The sequence below is a fragment of the Chamaea fasciata genome, unplaced genomic scaffold (assembly GCF_029207755.1).
Source record: "Chamaea fasciata isolate MVZ Bird 193981 ecotype frontalis unplaced genomic scaffold, bChaFas1.0.hap1 SCAF_5, whole genome shotgun sequence".
NCBI lineage: Eukaryota > Metazoa > Chordata > Aves > Passeriformes > Sylviidae > Chamaea > Chamaea fasciata.
Window position 1 is genome coordinate 40,240,074 of NW_027094090.1, and position 15,262 is coordinate 40,255,335.

The 15,262-nt window shown below is 37.0% G+C and overlaps 1 protein-coding gene across 2 annotated transcripts in view; it reads left to right on the top strand.

Moving 5' to 3' along the window:
• METTL25 (methyltransferase like 25) overlaps positions 1-15,262 on the top strand; it is a 46,948-nt gene that overhangs the window by 11,321 nt on the left and 20,365 nt on the right. For both annotated transcript variants that reach the window (XM_066183317.1, XM_066183318.1), the window contains exons 4-6: positions 4,043-4,675; positions 4,887-5,031; positions 14,891-14,985. In XM_066183317.1, the coding sequence (XP_066039414.1) occupies positions 4,043-4,675; positions 4,887-5,031; positions 14,891-14,985 (873 nt within the window). The remainder of the gene's footprint in view (positions 1-4,042; positions 4,676-4,886; positions 5,032-14,890; positions 14,986-15,262) is intronic.

A 15,262-nucleotide genomic window follows, 5' to 3' on the forward strand; every position in this document is an offset into this window, starting at 1 on the left:
TGGGCACCTGCAATCCCTTACAGCGATGGGAGGCGGTGACTTCAAGGTCATTTAGAGCCCTTGAAGAGCCAGCTGCAGTAATAGGCCTGGGTGCCCTCCACAGCCCTAAAGTGGGTGTGCCCTGCAGAGAACAGAAATACACTAACAGCACATTTTTGAAGGTATTGTACTCTGTCATGAGCATGTTTTTGGCCTTGTTTACCTTTTGTTTCAGGCAAGTATTAGCTGTTTAAGTATTGAAGACTTTCACGTGCTGAAAAAGCTGTAGGAGAGTGTAGTTTGCTTATATTGCAATAGTAAGTGGTCTCTGCATTTGCTGGAAAGTGGTGTTTCATATAGCTTTTTCATTTAGATTTAAATAGTTCCTGTGAGATTCAGGAATGAAAGGAAAGCAAAAACCCTGTTCAGAAAGTAAAAAAGTAAAGCCATCTTGATAACTTAACTGAAGTTTCAGTGTAGCTGGTTACTAATAAAATCTCAAACTAATCATTATTAAGTATCTGTCAATATGCTACAATTTCATCCCGTGATTACACGCTTTTATCAGATATCTTGGAGTATTTTTATACATGGGATTATTTTCTGTTTACATTTTAAAAACATTATAACATTCAATGAAAAACATTAATGCAGTATATCACTGACTATGAAATGCTGACTGCCCTTTATTAACTTCTTTCCATTTTAGTCCTACACTATACCAATATTTCTTTGTGCAAAGTTACAAATCCCTAATATATGGAAAGAGCTTTCCTGTTACTTTGGAAAATTAAAAAAAGCCTCCTTCTCAGTCTTTAAAAAGCAGCTCCTTTTGTTTTTGGTTTCTTTCTACATAAAAAAAGGTGGCAATCATAATTTTTTAGGAGCTTTTCCTTATTGATTTTTTTCCATCCTTCTTGCAAAACAAGATATATGTAGCATTTAATTAAAGAATCTAGAGCTGTGGAAACAACATGTGTTTTACAGCAGCACATGTCCTCAGGGTGTTTCTTTCAGATATTACAAATCATTGACAGCTTGAAAAATGCCCTCCATTTTACCTCCATACGCATGCTGTTTATAATGGGTGGTAGAGGATATTGCTCTCTGTTGGTATTTTATAATGTACAATAGTAAATAGTAAAATAAGAATAAAAGCAAAAACTTTATTACCACTATGATCATTTCGAGGTTAATGATTTGAATTTAAACATTAAAGCAAAACAACTAGAGGGCTTTTTTTCAGTAGTTTGCTGGCCCTTTTAAGCACTGTTCCTATCATACAAGTGGAACTTGTTTTTTTTAAGAAGTTCTTGATTAAGCTCTGAAAAGAAGCCAGTGTTGATTCCTCTTTGCTTAAGTGCACATTTGTTTTATTTAATGTATTGGTCAAAGTTTTCCTTGGAAATTGCAGCATGTGCAGCAAAACTTGGAGTGTGTAATGTGAAGATGATATAATTCTGCATTCAGCATCCATTACATTTGTGATTTGATGCTGGGAAATGTTGGAATGCTTGATTGTGCCAGAAACTGTTTAAACATAGGACCCAACTCGCTGTGGACAAGACCTTTGGAGTTTATCATATCATGGAAATTTCATTTTAAAAGTTCATGCTTGACAGATTTGCTACGAATTGCTTATTACCTTTCCCTATGTAATCAGTGGAAGGTAAAGCAGGGAATAATTTAATGCAGTTTATTTGTTTCATGCAAGATCATTGCTTGCTATTTTTAGTCAGTTTTTCCTTTTACTTTTAAACTGTTCTCCCAGTGCTAATTTCTATTTTCTATTTACTTGAGAAACTTTCCCCAAGCTGCAGCTGGTCTCCATAGCCACCAGAGGTCATGCTTAGGAATGATTCACTACCCCTCCTTTGTGTCCAAATGCTGCTTTTTACTGAAATATTCAGAACCTGAAGAAGTGGAGAAGCGCACACTCTACATAATTGTAATCTCTGTTAAATAAAGGAGTGGGTAAAATTTTTCCTTTAACACTTCTCTTTTCTTTCCAATTCTGACAGAATCATAGAATGGGTTGCGTTGGAAGGGATCACAGGGTGTCATCTGGTCCAACCTCCCTGCTCAAGCAGGGTTATCCCAAAGCACATGGCACAGGATTGCATCCAGATTATTCCTTAATATCTCCAGTAAGGGGGACTCCACACCCTCCCTGGGCAGTCACTTCCAGTCCACAGTCACCTGCACAGTAAAGAAGTTCTTCCTCATATTTAAGTGGAACTTCCTGTGCATCAGTTTCTGCCCATTTCCTCTTGTTCTGTTGCTTGGCAGCAACGAGAAGAGCCTAGAAACATCCTCTTAACACCCTCCCTTCAGATACTTACATTCTCACTTACCTCTTTTCAAGGCTGAACAGGCCCAGCTCCCTCAGCCTTTCCTCATAAGAGAGGTGCTCCAGTCTCTTAATGATCTTTGTTGCCTTCTGCTTGACCTCTCCAGGAGCTCCATGTCTCTACTGTGCTGAGGTGCCCAGAACCAGACATAGCACTCCGGGTGTGGCCTCACTAGGGCTGAGTAGAGCAGAATATTGGTGATGTGACAAATAAATGACATTTTAAAAAGTATGCTTAGGTTAGATAAATTCCATTTCACTAAATTCATTCTGTGATTCCTGTACAGATTTATTTTGAAAGATTTTATGGTTGCAGCTTGTCTAGATTGCAAATATTCATCAATATCACATGATGACTACTGATGAGAAAGCCATGTGCTACCTGAGTAAACAATTTTTTGCCTAATATTACGTATTCTCCACAGTTTTGCGTAGTCTTTACTGATATTGGCTCAATTTTTTCTTTCCAATTCCGTGGCTGATCAAATCTTTTTAATAAGATATTGAATAAACCTTTCTTTCTCATTGAGTAAGAATATTGCTGTATTGAATATTTTTTCCTGGTAAAAAACTATGCAGTTGAGTTTAAGAAGTGTTTGCTGCAATTTGGGTTTTGCAGTATCAGTGTAAGCTTTCTTACGAACATGTGACAGGCCAAGAATAGAGCATAGATGTTCTTGAATCAAAACACTTACAGGAGCTTCTACAAAGTCATTATATCTAATCAATATTATTTTTGGTTGATACCTGGACAGAAGTGAAAATTAAAATTTTTTCTCCTTAGAGAAGTGTCACTCTACCAATTCTGATAAAATATTGTGTTATGTATTAATTATGTATGTATTTATTATATATTAAAACATGCTATATATATATAGGGTGTTATAACTGTGATTATGTACTGAAAGAGCCCAGGTTACTCTTGTTTTTGCTAATACTTTGTATGGGGTTTTCTTTCCTGGGTTACGTCACTGAACTAGCACATGGTATCAGCTGTGAGAGAAACTAGAGAGAAACCTAGACCTAGAAACTAGACTGTCTCCTTCATCCAGAACAGGCAGTGCAAAGTCCATGTGGCTTATGAGCCCCTTTATATTATTAGAAAAGCATCCTCATGTTAAACAAAGCTGTATGGGTTGTTTTCACAGAATGGGAAAGCAGAATAAACAAGCATTCTGACATAAAAGAGTATCAGTATCACCCATCATTAGGTCAGATCTGAAGGGATTAAATCAGGCACTGAAACTAAAGATGCTTTTTGCTCTACACACATTGGTAGTAGGCTCCTCAGTATGGGAATTACGAGCCTAAAGCTGAATACTGTGAGTGGTTTGTTTCCTAATTCTGACCCGATTTAGCAAGAGCAGGTGGAATTGCTGGTGGTTTATGGGGGTTTTTTTAGCAGAAGAAAGGTGTGTGTCAAAAAATATACTATAAGTCTTTACAAGAAGCAGGGCATGTGGTTGCATAAACCATAAACATTGCAATCTCTGTTTTCTGGAGTACATCAGTTAAGACTTGACTGTGTTTTAAAGTCAGAAGCAACAAAGCACAAGTCAGGACCAACAAAGCAAAAGATCTAAGTGCACTGAGAAGTATGATACTAATAAGGTAGCTGTTCAATCCATGCTTAAATTTTTAGGGAATAATTTTGCATTTGAAGTGTGCCTTGTTGCTCATTTTCTTTTCCTTTATTTTCTCTCCGTTATCTAGGTGATTGATGTAGGTTCTGGAAAAGGCTACCTGAGTTCGTTTTTGTCCATGCAATATAACTTAAAAGTTTATGGAATTGACTCCTCAAGCTCCAACACAAATGGTGCTCATGAAAGAAATAAAAAATTGAAGAAACATTGGAGAGCATATCAGAGTCGAGGAAGAGAAAACCTTAAAAGCCAGAGTTTGGAAAAGACAAATGACAGGCCAGTGGAAAGTGAAATTAATTGGAAAACAGTCAATGAAGAGCTCTTAAATAATGCCAGCAGTCTTCAAAATCAGGACCAAGTGATTGTCCAAGATTTGGTTCCTTCTTGTGGTTCCACAGAAATGACTACACCTGAAACCAACACAGAAACTGAAGCTGATTTAGTGACAGGGACACAATCTCAAGAGACCAAGCTTTCTGAAGAGGTTCTTGCTGTTCTTAGTGTTCTTCCTGCTGATGCTGTAGAAGATTTTTCTTCATCTCATTGTAACTGTAGGGAGCTCTGTGAAGAGGAAAAAACACAAAGAAAAATGACATCTCTCAAGACTAAAGCAAGAAAGTCAAGCGAATCAAACCTGTATTTTCCATTGACCTCTTGCATCACTGCAGAAACAGAACTCAATGACATCATAACAGATCTGGAGGTTATTTTACTGTAAATATTTACTGGTTTTAGATTGTCCATTGGTTTTATATTGCCATTTTCATGTGTATGTTTGCTGAGTGTACGTAGAGTGCTGTCTCTGGTATAAATGAATATTCTGGCCCAGTAATGGTTTTTAACCAGGTAGCAGAAGTATGCTCTTTCAATTGATGAAGGAGATGATTTATTGTTGCTTTTTTTTTTCTTCTTAGGACTGTTTGTTGGTGGGTCTACATACGTGTGGAGATCTTGCTGCAAATACACTACGAATTTTTACTGCCAAGCCTGAAATCAAAGCTGTTTGCAGTGTGGGCTGCTGCTACCATCTGTTGTCAGAACAGTTTGAAAACCAAAAAGGTAAATCTTCTGAGCTTAACTTGTGGCTGCCAGTTTGTATGTTGAGAGTATTATATCTTTTATTTAATAACCTTCTTGTGTTTGCTCCTTTTCAGTGGCTTATTTAGTACTGGTTTTAATTACTTTATGAGGGTCATTCACTCCCAGATGCATTGTTGCTTTTCTGTTATGCCAATAATCCTAGTATTTTTACTGAGATTAGGGACATTAGTGCATAATATTTTATGTGGTTATGGCTACATAAAACAGCTGGGTTTATTCCATTAATTCACTTATAAATGTATAGGCTCTTTTAGTCCAGTATGTTTCCATCCGTTTGAAATATTTTGTATCAGATTTTGTCCTCAGCTGTCTGTCTGCAACGTCCAATTATGTTAAGTTGTACATATAAAACAATGAGCGGAATTAGGTTTTTGTAATGTAAGGTAATACTCAAAAAAACCACTCCTCTGGTTGCTGTGATGGTGTTTGCCTGTTTAGCCCATCGTGAAACAGTACATATATATGAGTTTTTCTTGGGGAAGTAACCTGAAAATTATTTGTGAATTCAGAATATAGGCAAATTTTCCTACAAACTGGGGGGGTTTCATTTCTGAGAAAGTTGGTATTTTTACTTAAAATTCTGTATAATGAAAGAACCCTTAAGGAGCTGGCTTTCCTGAGACAAGTGGTACTTAGCTGAGCTATCTAAATAACCAGCTGCCAAAGTCCTGGGACCTGCTCATCATATCAATCAAATGTGAGAAAGGGGTGGCTTGGCAAGGTTTACTTCAGCTCTTTCAGGGAACTTCACAGACACAAAGGCATGTGGGACCCAGGTATTGCTCTTTAAGAGTTAGCTGCTCAGGCAGTTACGGCAGAGCTCCACACTGACCATGACGCAGGCTAGCTCTTATTTGCTTTTATAGTCTTTTCATGTTGTTTTTAATTTGCTCTGCAACTATTTTAAGAGGTTTTTTCTGTGTATTAATCTTAGTAATTTCAAAATACTTCAGCTCATTCCAAAAGCAAAGGAAAATACAATTCAAATTTCTGTGCTACAGAAATGTATTTAGAGAAAAAAAATACAATTACTTTTACATCAGAGTTTTAAGAAATTAAGAACTTTTCAGGTGCTTGTCATTAAGTCGGAGTGTCTGAAACATTTGGTTGTTTCTTATTTTTGCAAAGAGGACACAGCTTCCTGTGCTAGCTATATAGGATTACGTTTTGCAGACCAGTGCATAAACTTAGACACTACCAAAAGCTCAGGCATGATAACGTTTTAAAAGTTCACGCAAACAGATATATGTGTATGGTTAGAAGAGATACTGCAGTTTCATAGCAGTATGGAAATGAAGTCAAATTGCATGTTGGAATTTCTAGCTGTTTGATTTTACTCTGCATGAAGGACAAAATTATTCTCAAAGGAGAACATTTGGACAGAACAAAAGGAAATTACAGTATTCTTTTTTTGAGAAAGAATACATATATTGCTAGTAATGCTCAAAATATTATTTTTTTTTACTATTACTATGAGAGTGCATATTCTAAAGTGTATCATGCTATTGTATTCCCCTACTAAGTCATTGACCATATGGCTCATTCTTAAATGTGCAGCGGAGGGCTAAGGGAACAAGGGCTGCGAGTATCTAAGAGTTTAGATTTCTTCCAAGGGAAAATGGGAAAGAATTCAGAATGTATCTTGTTTCTGCATTTCCTATGCAAGGACTTCAAATTGACAAAGCATTCTAGAGGATGCTAGGGGACTCTGTAACTAATCAGACTGTATTGATCCAACAGTTCACTTGTACAAGCAGTAAACGAACTCCTCTTGGAGCTGTCGGAAGCAAGTGGATTTCAATACTGCTTCCAAAATGGACCAAATCATAGCATTTAAGTAGCAAGTAACTTCTGGAGGTCATCTGGACCAGGTCATGGCACAAGGCAGGGCCAACTTAGATAATTTCATTCAGGGCCTCGTCTCTTCATGTTTTGAGTATCTGCAAGGGCAGTGATTCAGTAGCCCATTTCAATGTTTGCCCTCACCATGAATTTCTTTCCCTCATATCTATTCAGAGTTTGCAGCGATTGTGTATTATCTATTGTCCTTTTCATTTTTCACTGCCAAGAATAGTCCAGCTTAATCTTTTTTGTTCTATTCCCTTTAGGTAGTTGAAAACAGCAGTTAAGATCCCTTCTTGACCTTCTCTGCAGCCCTTTAGTGCTCTTGCCACCAATAAATTCATTTCAGTCGTTATGGTGGGCTGAAGAGCCCAAAGAAGCTCTCCAGATACTCTCACAAGTGCTAAAAAGGGAGAATAATCACATCCCTTTATCTGCAGGCTTTACTGTCAAGCTTCAGATTACTATCAATTTTCTACCTATTTTAGAGTTCACCTGTCTGAGTCATATCTTTCCATATTCACCTGTTTCCAGTAATCAGGATGGACATGACCTGTTGAAGATGATAGAGTATGGTCTTTATGGGACACCAGTGAGTTACGTGATCGTGAAATGCATCCCATCTGGCCACATGCAGTTGTGTATTTCTGCTTGGCATGTGTGGTACCTCAGCCAATATAACCTCCACTGTAGATAGTCCTTTGCTTGCCCAGGCTCTGACACTATGTAGTGGTTTGAAAGCAAAACCGTGAGAGGCTCCAAGTCAGGAGTACAATTTAATAGGGAGAAAAAAAAAAGTAAAATAAAACAAATGCAATAATACAAGAGACCACTGACAGACTCAGAATACAACATGAGCAGAGTGGTGGTAGCAGTCCAGATGAGGTGGTCTTCCTGAAGCAGGGATCCCATAGAAAGGTCTGGTAGCTCTTGTCCTCTGGGATTCCAGTGGATAATGGCTGCCTGTACTGTCCCAAATCCCAGATTATATCCAAGTGGGAATGCTTGGTTCCTCCCCCTGGGCGGAGCATCTCACAATGGGATGATGAATCATGCAGGGGGTCCTTGATGGCCCATTAAACAGAGATAGCTCGCAGAGGGAGTTACCTGTGAGTCCTGTGGCAAGGTATTTCATGGGCCATTAACAGAAGATAGCCCAGAGGGAGGACACCTGGGAAAACAGTGTCCCACTTGGTTTCAGCAGCTCATGAAGATGGTGATAGAATAAATACTTTGTGCATATCCTACATTGAAAGCCAGGACACGTTGAACTCAGGAAAGCTACTGGATACTCTAGGCAGCAAGCAGAGATTGCAGAGATTGCTGAGACACATTGATGCTCTATGTGGAGAGGCTAGTTTGAATATTAGGAAGCAGTTTAGAGCTGCATCTCTGCAGTGATGGATAGATCTTCCTAAGAAGCAAAGAGAATTGGGCAGAATTTGCTGCAACACAGGAAATGATTTACTCATTTGAAATCAGTCCAGTGAGCAAGGGCTTGCCTGTGAGGACACAGTGGGAAGTTCTGTTATAAAACATTCTACAGTTTATCATCTTGACTGAGTAGCCTCAAAGTTTTTCAAAATCTGTTTTGAAAATATCATTTGTCCTCTTTAAAAGCTTTTTTATTTTCTTGAGGCGTACACCCTTAAAGCCAAGGTTGTGGCAAGTCCACCTCGAAGCTCTTGCCCCCAAAGTAGCACGTTTTCCATCTTTGCTGTTTCTTTAATGTAAACTCAGAGGGTTGTTCTCATGAGCGCAGATGAAGAAGGGGAGCCAGCTCAGAGAGGAGCTGCAATGGACTTCTGGTTGCCAAAACTTGGTATGGCTGGACAATATATTCTTCGGCATTTAAGATTTAATACCAAGATCAGTTTTGTTTGAGACCAGTGAAAAATTACTTTTTCACTTCATATTAACCGGAATTAACTGATATTCATAGGAATAAAATTTGTCTGTTATGATGCCTAACATAGTGTTTATAAGTCTGAGGTGCTGAGTTGACAAAATATCAACAAAATGTTACTATGGTGTTTTTGTTGGGCTGCTGAATTATCTTGGTTATCAGAAGTTTGGGATTGTTTTGGGGTTTTTTTTCTGAGGTGACTTCAGGGAATAATGCATTACATTTCTCACATACTATAAAAATAGTACAGATATTGATTCAGTTTACTGTTGGACCTGCTATGAATACTTTAGGAGCATTTCTGATGAAAGTAGGTGCCAGCAGTCACAATCTTGGATAATAATGCAATCAGTACACAGTGTCCTTCTGTGTGTCTATAAATAAGCTGAATTCATCTGGAAAATTTTGTAATAGAACCACATTTCCAATTATGCTGGGAATAATTTTGAACTGCTAAGATTCCCTTTGCTTTGATTTATTAGTTGCTAAAACAACCAAGAGGTGCTGTGTAATGTAAAATTTCATCTCAATTTTAAAAAGTTGAGGCCAATGTCTTTTAACACCTGTCTTTAAACTTCACTGCTGTTATAAGCAGTATTAAATTCTAAGTTTCAGTTAATAAGGAATAATATGACAACTCTTGGAAAATTCTAAGTAGTTGTACTTTTGGCTCTCTCTAAGGAGAATTGTCTGTTTATATAGAGATTCTTGTATGGATAAAATATATGTAGCCATTAGTATAATTGATTCCTTTGGGGGTTTTCTTCTCTTTTACTGCATTGGGTAGTCAATGACATCAGAGCAGAAAGGATTTTGCTATTTATTAGAGACATTTTGCATAAACCTATTTACCTAGTGAGCCATTATGTCCGTTTTTCTGGGAAAAAATCAGTTTGCTAATGATTTTTAGGTTAAAACAAACTCTTTTTCTCTGTTCAGGAGATATTCTTAAGATTTTTGAGAGCTGTTTTTCTTACATTCAGCTAACAGACTTTTGGGGCCATGTACCAGCTTGTCCATGATAAACAGAGAAAAACTGAAAATTTAATGCATTTTAAAAAAGATTTTACTTTCCTTGAAAAGGAATTTGGGTTTCTGTGTTCTGATTCTCTTCTTTCCATCCTCCATACCACCAAATACATCAGTAGCAGTCTAGAAACCAGTGAAGTTCTTCAGTATTATATCCTCTGTTTTGAGGATAAAAAAAAATGAATGTTTCAGTTGCTCTGGAGCTACTTTTGAGACTCACCCCAGAGATGGGGTGACTGAGGTTCTTTTTAATATATCCCTTGGGGTGGATTAGAGTGAAAAAAATGACAAGTTTATGTACATATATATCTATCTGTATCTATGTGTGTGTTGGTATGTATTTTTTAGAACAATTTGTTTGCAGTGGAAATTTAGCCATTTTGGTTATTATCTATAGTCATATGACATTATAAAAGCATGAAAATATCACTGAAGAATATATATAAGGAAGAGAAAGAAATTATAAGAGGAGCTAGCGGCAGGAATGATATTACCACCCATTATTTTTGCACTTCAGGAGCACTTCAGGTGTCCATTGGTTGAAGTGATGGTCACAGTCTTGATCTGTCAGGGGTGGGGGAGGCCGTGAAACAAGCATTTCAAGGGTTAATATATGCTCAGGTTCAGGTGGGATTGCCTAGGTACCTCCACTGTGAGGGGAAGTTTTAACAGTTCGGATCATGTGCAGTCTTCACATGTGGTCACAGCACTAAGCCTGACAGAGTTCAAGAAGTGTTCGGGCAATGCTCTCAGACACATGGTGTGATCCTTGGGGGTGGTGCTGTGCAGGGCTGAGAGGTGATCTTGTTGATCTGTTGGGTCCCTTCCAACTCAGCATATTCTTTGATTCTGTAATTTGAAATAAGAGATAGGTGTAGTTGTGTAGATACTTTCAGTGATAGCTATCTGATAGAAGCTCTTTTTGAGGTTGGCTTAAGTACTACAAAACATAAACTCCAGATTGTGTAAGAATTTCCAAAGTCAGGTCACTTCTGGGTAGAGGAGGTCTAAAACCCTCCAAGGAGCTGTGAAAAGTAGCTTCTCAATAAGGCACTCTGGAAGAAGTCAGTAAAGCTTTTGCAGAATAAACTTTGACTATTAAAAGCTACTGAACATAATTAAGGGAACCAAAAGGGTTGCAAAGGGTTGTCAAAATTCATGTACAGAATTTTATCAGACTTGTGAAACCTGGGAAAGCCTTGAGTAAGGTGGATTCAGAGGACAAATACTCTGAAACTGAATTCTCTAAAGGATTACTTACACAGACGTAATGGCTTCATATCACTCCGTTCCACTCAAATATGAAACATTACTCACTGTTTCAGTGTATTAGAGTACAGGTGATTTATGTGTAGCCTAGGTATATTTCCAAAGATATTCCACAGCCAATGTCTTAAAATAGCTACCACTGACACCATGGCAACACAGGAAAACATTTCCAAGCAACAGATCAAAAAGCCCAATTTCCTTCCCAAGGCATCTTTAGAAATTGCTGCATAGGGAACCTTTCCATGTATTTGTGACACAGCTAGCTAGTCACTAAGCCCCAGATGTTTTCTATAAAAATTGATTCTGAAGAAAATACGAAACTTGAAAAAACACTAACAAGGTAAGCTTTATAGATGTTAAATGAAAGTATTACCTATTGAAGTTATTATGGTATTTTTCAATAATAAATGTAACAAGAATATATTAAAACCTGAAACGATCCTACATTTGTATTTTTCTCAATATGTACAAAGTATGGGGTTAGAGTTGAGACTGACAGAGTTTTAATGCACCTAATTAAAATATACTCTAAGTTTGAGTTTTGGAAATTATTTTGGTGACTCTGTTTCCTGGAATTAGACAACATTTTTCTTCCCCACTGCCCCCTGCTTCCCCCAGCAAAATCCTGCTTAGTCAGGGGATTTTTTTTTGAACAATAAAAATTCAAGTAACAGTGAATTACATGGCTAAGGAAGATTTAGTCTTTCCCATGAAGGAAGAAGACTGTTTAGTAGTTTTCTGTTTTGTCTGGAATAACAGAAGTATACTGAAAATCTACAATATTGTTGAAGATAGAGGCTATGGAGAACCTGAAAAAGGTAATTTGTGTTTTAGTACTACTTTGATGAAGTTCGCAATATATACAAAGTAAGGTGTATGTGAAAAAAAATGAGGAGGGTATTAATTTCCACTGAAAAATGTCAGATGAAAAAATGCCATTTCGATCCATTGAATTACATAATCAGCCAAAAGCAGCCATTAGGTTTAGGGCTGAGATTCAGAGATTCCCACAAAGCCTACAGCTCCAAGGACATGAGAGCTGGAAATGGCACGTCAAGGGGAACATGACGCTACACCACCATTGCAGCCTCCACACCTTACTGGTCTGGTTCATCCCATGGAACTTAAGTCAGGCTTTTTTTTCCCAGTAATGTTAAAGCTTGCTGGTCTTGTTGTATAAAGACCATATTTTACTGTAAAGCTTTGTGAAGTAAAATCTGAATATTAGCTCACTAAAAATTGTAGTATTATTCTTAGAGATGAAAATCTATGGATGGCCTAATATTAAAGGTGTGGGAGGAGCTTGTCCAATTCTCTTGAACTTCCTTGTTACCATTTTTGCACATACAGAGTTAGCAACTGTGAAAAGGATTTTACCTTTATCTTACTTGTATTGCCTTATATTTTTTTTATAACTACCATATCAGTAAGAAAAGCTGATGTTTTATTGCAATATTTGCAGGATTTTATTAATTGTGTGATTCAGTCTTTTTTAGAATTTAGGTTAGACGTAAATGGTCCGTGCTATTTAACTAATGTCTTCTGATATTAAACACCAGTAAAGCTTCAGTTCAGCTCATCGAATGATTACCTAAAATTTCCCATTTTGTTAACTGTTCATAGAAGAAATTCTATCTGATTGGCTACTCTATACTGAATTACAATGTGATTGCTTCATGCACTGTTGAACACTTGATCTGTTTCCTGTGAAATGCTCCATGGAATACTTAAAATGTTTCTTGAATATTTTTTGAGATTTGTACACTTTAGAACAGCTGTTGTGTTGTTAGATGGAAGCACAATAAGGTATTTAGTGAGCTATATGATATTAAGTATATCTGAAATAGTTGCAGGCATTAAAAGAATTTCTAGTTTTTTAAAATGTAGCTTGTAAATATATGAACTTTATAGCAATATATTAATCCTAAAATTTTTTAAAGTGTGCTTGAGAGTGGACTGGATGTGAAAAAATAAATAGAATGTAAAGCAATATTGTAGATGTGTGGTCAACTTTTGATATATACAAAAAAAAAGTCTTTTTAACTTAAGGCATTAGTTTCCCTCTCTTTTTCTCCTACTTTACAGTTTCAATAATTTAAATGAAGATGGTGCTTTGACTGATAATCTTTTCCAAAGATTATCAGAATTATGCATGAGTACAGTGCACTGATATTGAGATTGTAGCTGACAGGGTAGTAACTTTAACTTGAATGAATGATTAGTTGCCTGGAGGACAGGATGTAAATTGGAAGGGATTTGCTTGAAAAGATCAAGGCTTTCATCTTTCTAACTCAGTTCGCAAATTTTTATTTTGAAATATATTAACATACGTATTAGAAATACATATTAGTGAGAATCATACAATAGGAACAATGTCAGTCATAGTTTTCTTTGCAAAAGAAATATAATAAGTTCTTACTTCCATCCATGCAGTAGAAATATCCATGTATTCCATGTACTCCACAGTTAGACTTGAAGTTGATTAGTATTTTAGAGCTTGTCATGAGGCACTTACCAGTTCTTAGTACATTCCTAGTGCTGAAACCAACTGTAATCTGTTTGGTCAAATTTCATCTTTATTTCTAAAGAATTCTGCTTCTGCTAATAATCCATAATTAAAATGCTGTTCTTAAATCACGGTTCTCAAACCAGTATTCAACCCCTAAGAGCCTCTGGCGTTCCTCAGGGCTAAAAGGAGAGCAAAGTGTGGGGTTGCCTGCAGAGGATTCTTGCCTGTTTGCTATTACTCTCTAGTGGTCAGCTGAGACTGGGCACTTCTGCCAGAAAGCCAAAGGCTGTCACGAGTTGTGGGGAGGGTTCTTTATATTTTTTATTTTTCTTTGCTTAACTTTTATGGAATGAATTCTACTTATGTGTGTGTATCTCCCGACTGTTGGTAAATTTTCTGCTGTCACTTCTTCTTAACCCCATTACATGATTTATTCTGAAATTTGCCCCAGTCACCTTCCTGTGCTAAAAAGCCAGGATCTCAGCCAATTTGTGGGGTTTTTTTAAGAAAGCAGTAATTCTTATTCGGTGTTCTAAAAAATCAGCTGATAATGTGTTAATGAAAACTCTAAACATTTAGAGTTTGTGTACATTTAGAACTGAATATTAAGAACATCTATAAAGTAATCTGTACTTCAGTTCTCCCACATTTGCGTTAGTGTTAAACATGAATTATTGTCTTGTTATTCAAAATACAAATGATACTGAAATTGAGCACAGATTGTGATTCAAATGCTTCATGTTGTTTTGAAGAGACAGCAAGAGCCTTTGCAGCTGCTCTTTTCTGGAAAACAATCTGCCTCACAGCAGAATGGTCTTTCAGAACTGGAATAAACAAATACACATTGTTCTGTGTGATGTTTGAAAGATGTTTGGGATAGAATAAGAAGACAATGAGAAGTGGTACTGAAGCCCTGCTGCATGGAAGGACTGCTTGGCCTACATCTTGTGATTCGTGGCATGGTGTAGGCTGCCATGAATATGTGCAAACTTTTCTCTTGTCCTTTTAACTGTTTTTTCAGTGGATTTATGTAAAGGACACTCTCTTAAAATTGTTTTGGAAAATGTGAAATTATCAGAAATTCAACATAAACCAAAAACATCTATTACAGGGAAAACATGTTTTTTGTAGCACCATCACTTTGGTACTGGATGAGAACAGTTAAGTGTTTCTGCTACATTACCTACTGTTCATCTTGCTCAATTCATTGTGTATTCTGTAAGAGGAAGAGACGTGACTTTTTTTTTTCCTCAATATTTCAGAATGCCAGGACCAAGTCTGGGGTTTTCCCATGTGTCAATACTTGAAAGACAAAGGCTGGTGCTGTGGTCGCAATGCTAGGATGTCAGCATGCTTGGTATGATTCCCCTTCCTTTCTTTTTCCTCCGGAGAGCTTTGTCCAGATGTTACAGGATTCAGTGTTTTTGGCTTCTGATCCTGAAGCCATGACTTTAATCCAAGAATCTACAGAATAACATCATTAATGTTGTAAGCATGATGAGTTATATCTAAAAAAAATAATATTGACCTTCCAGCTTTATATATTTTATACTTGCTGAAGGCATGAAAAAATGAGTATTGACAGAAATGTATTTTAAGAGTGGACGGAAAGGCCAAAACTTTGCTGAAACCTA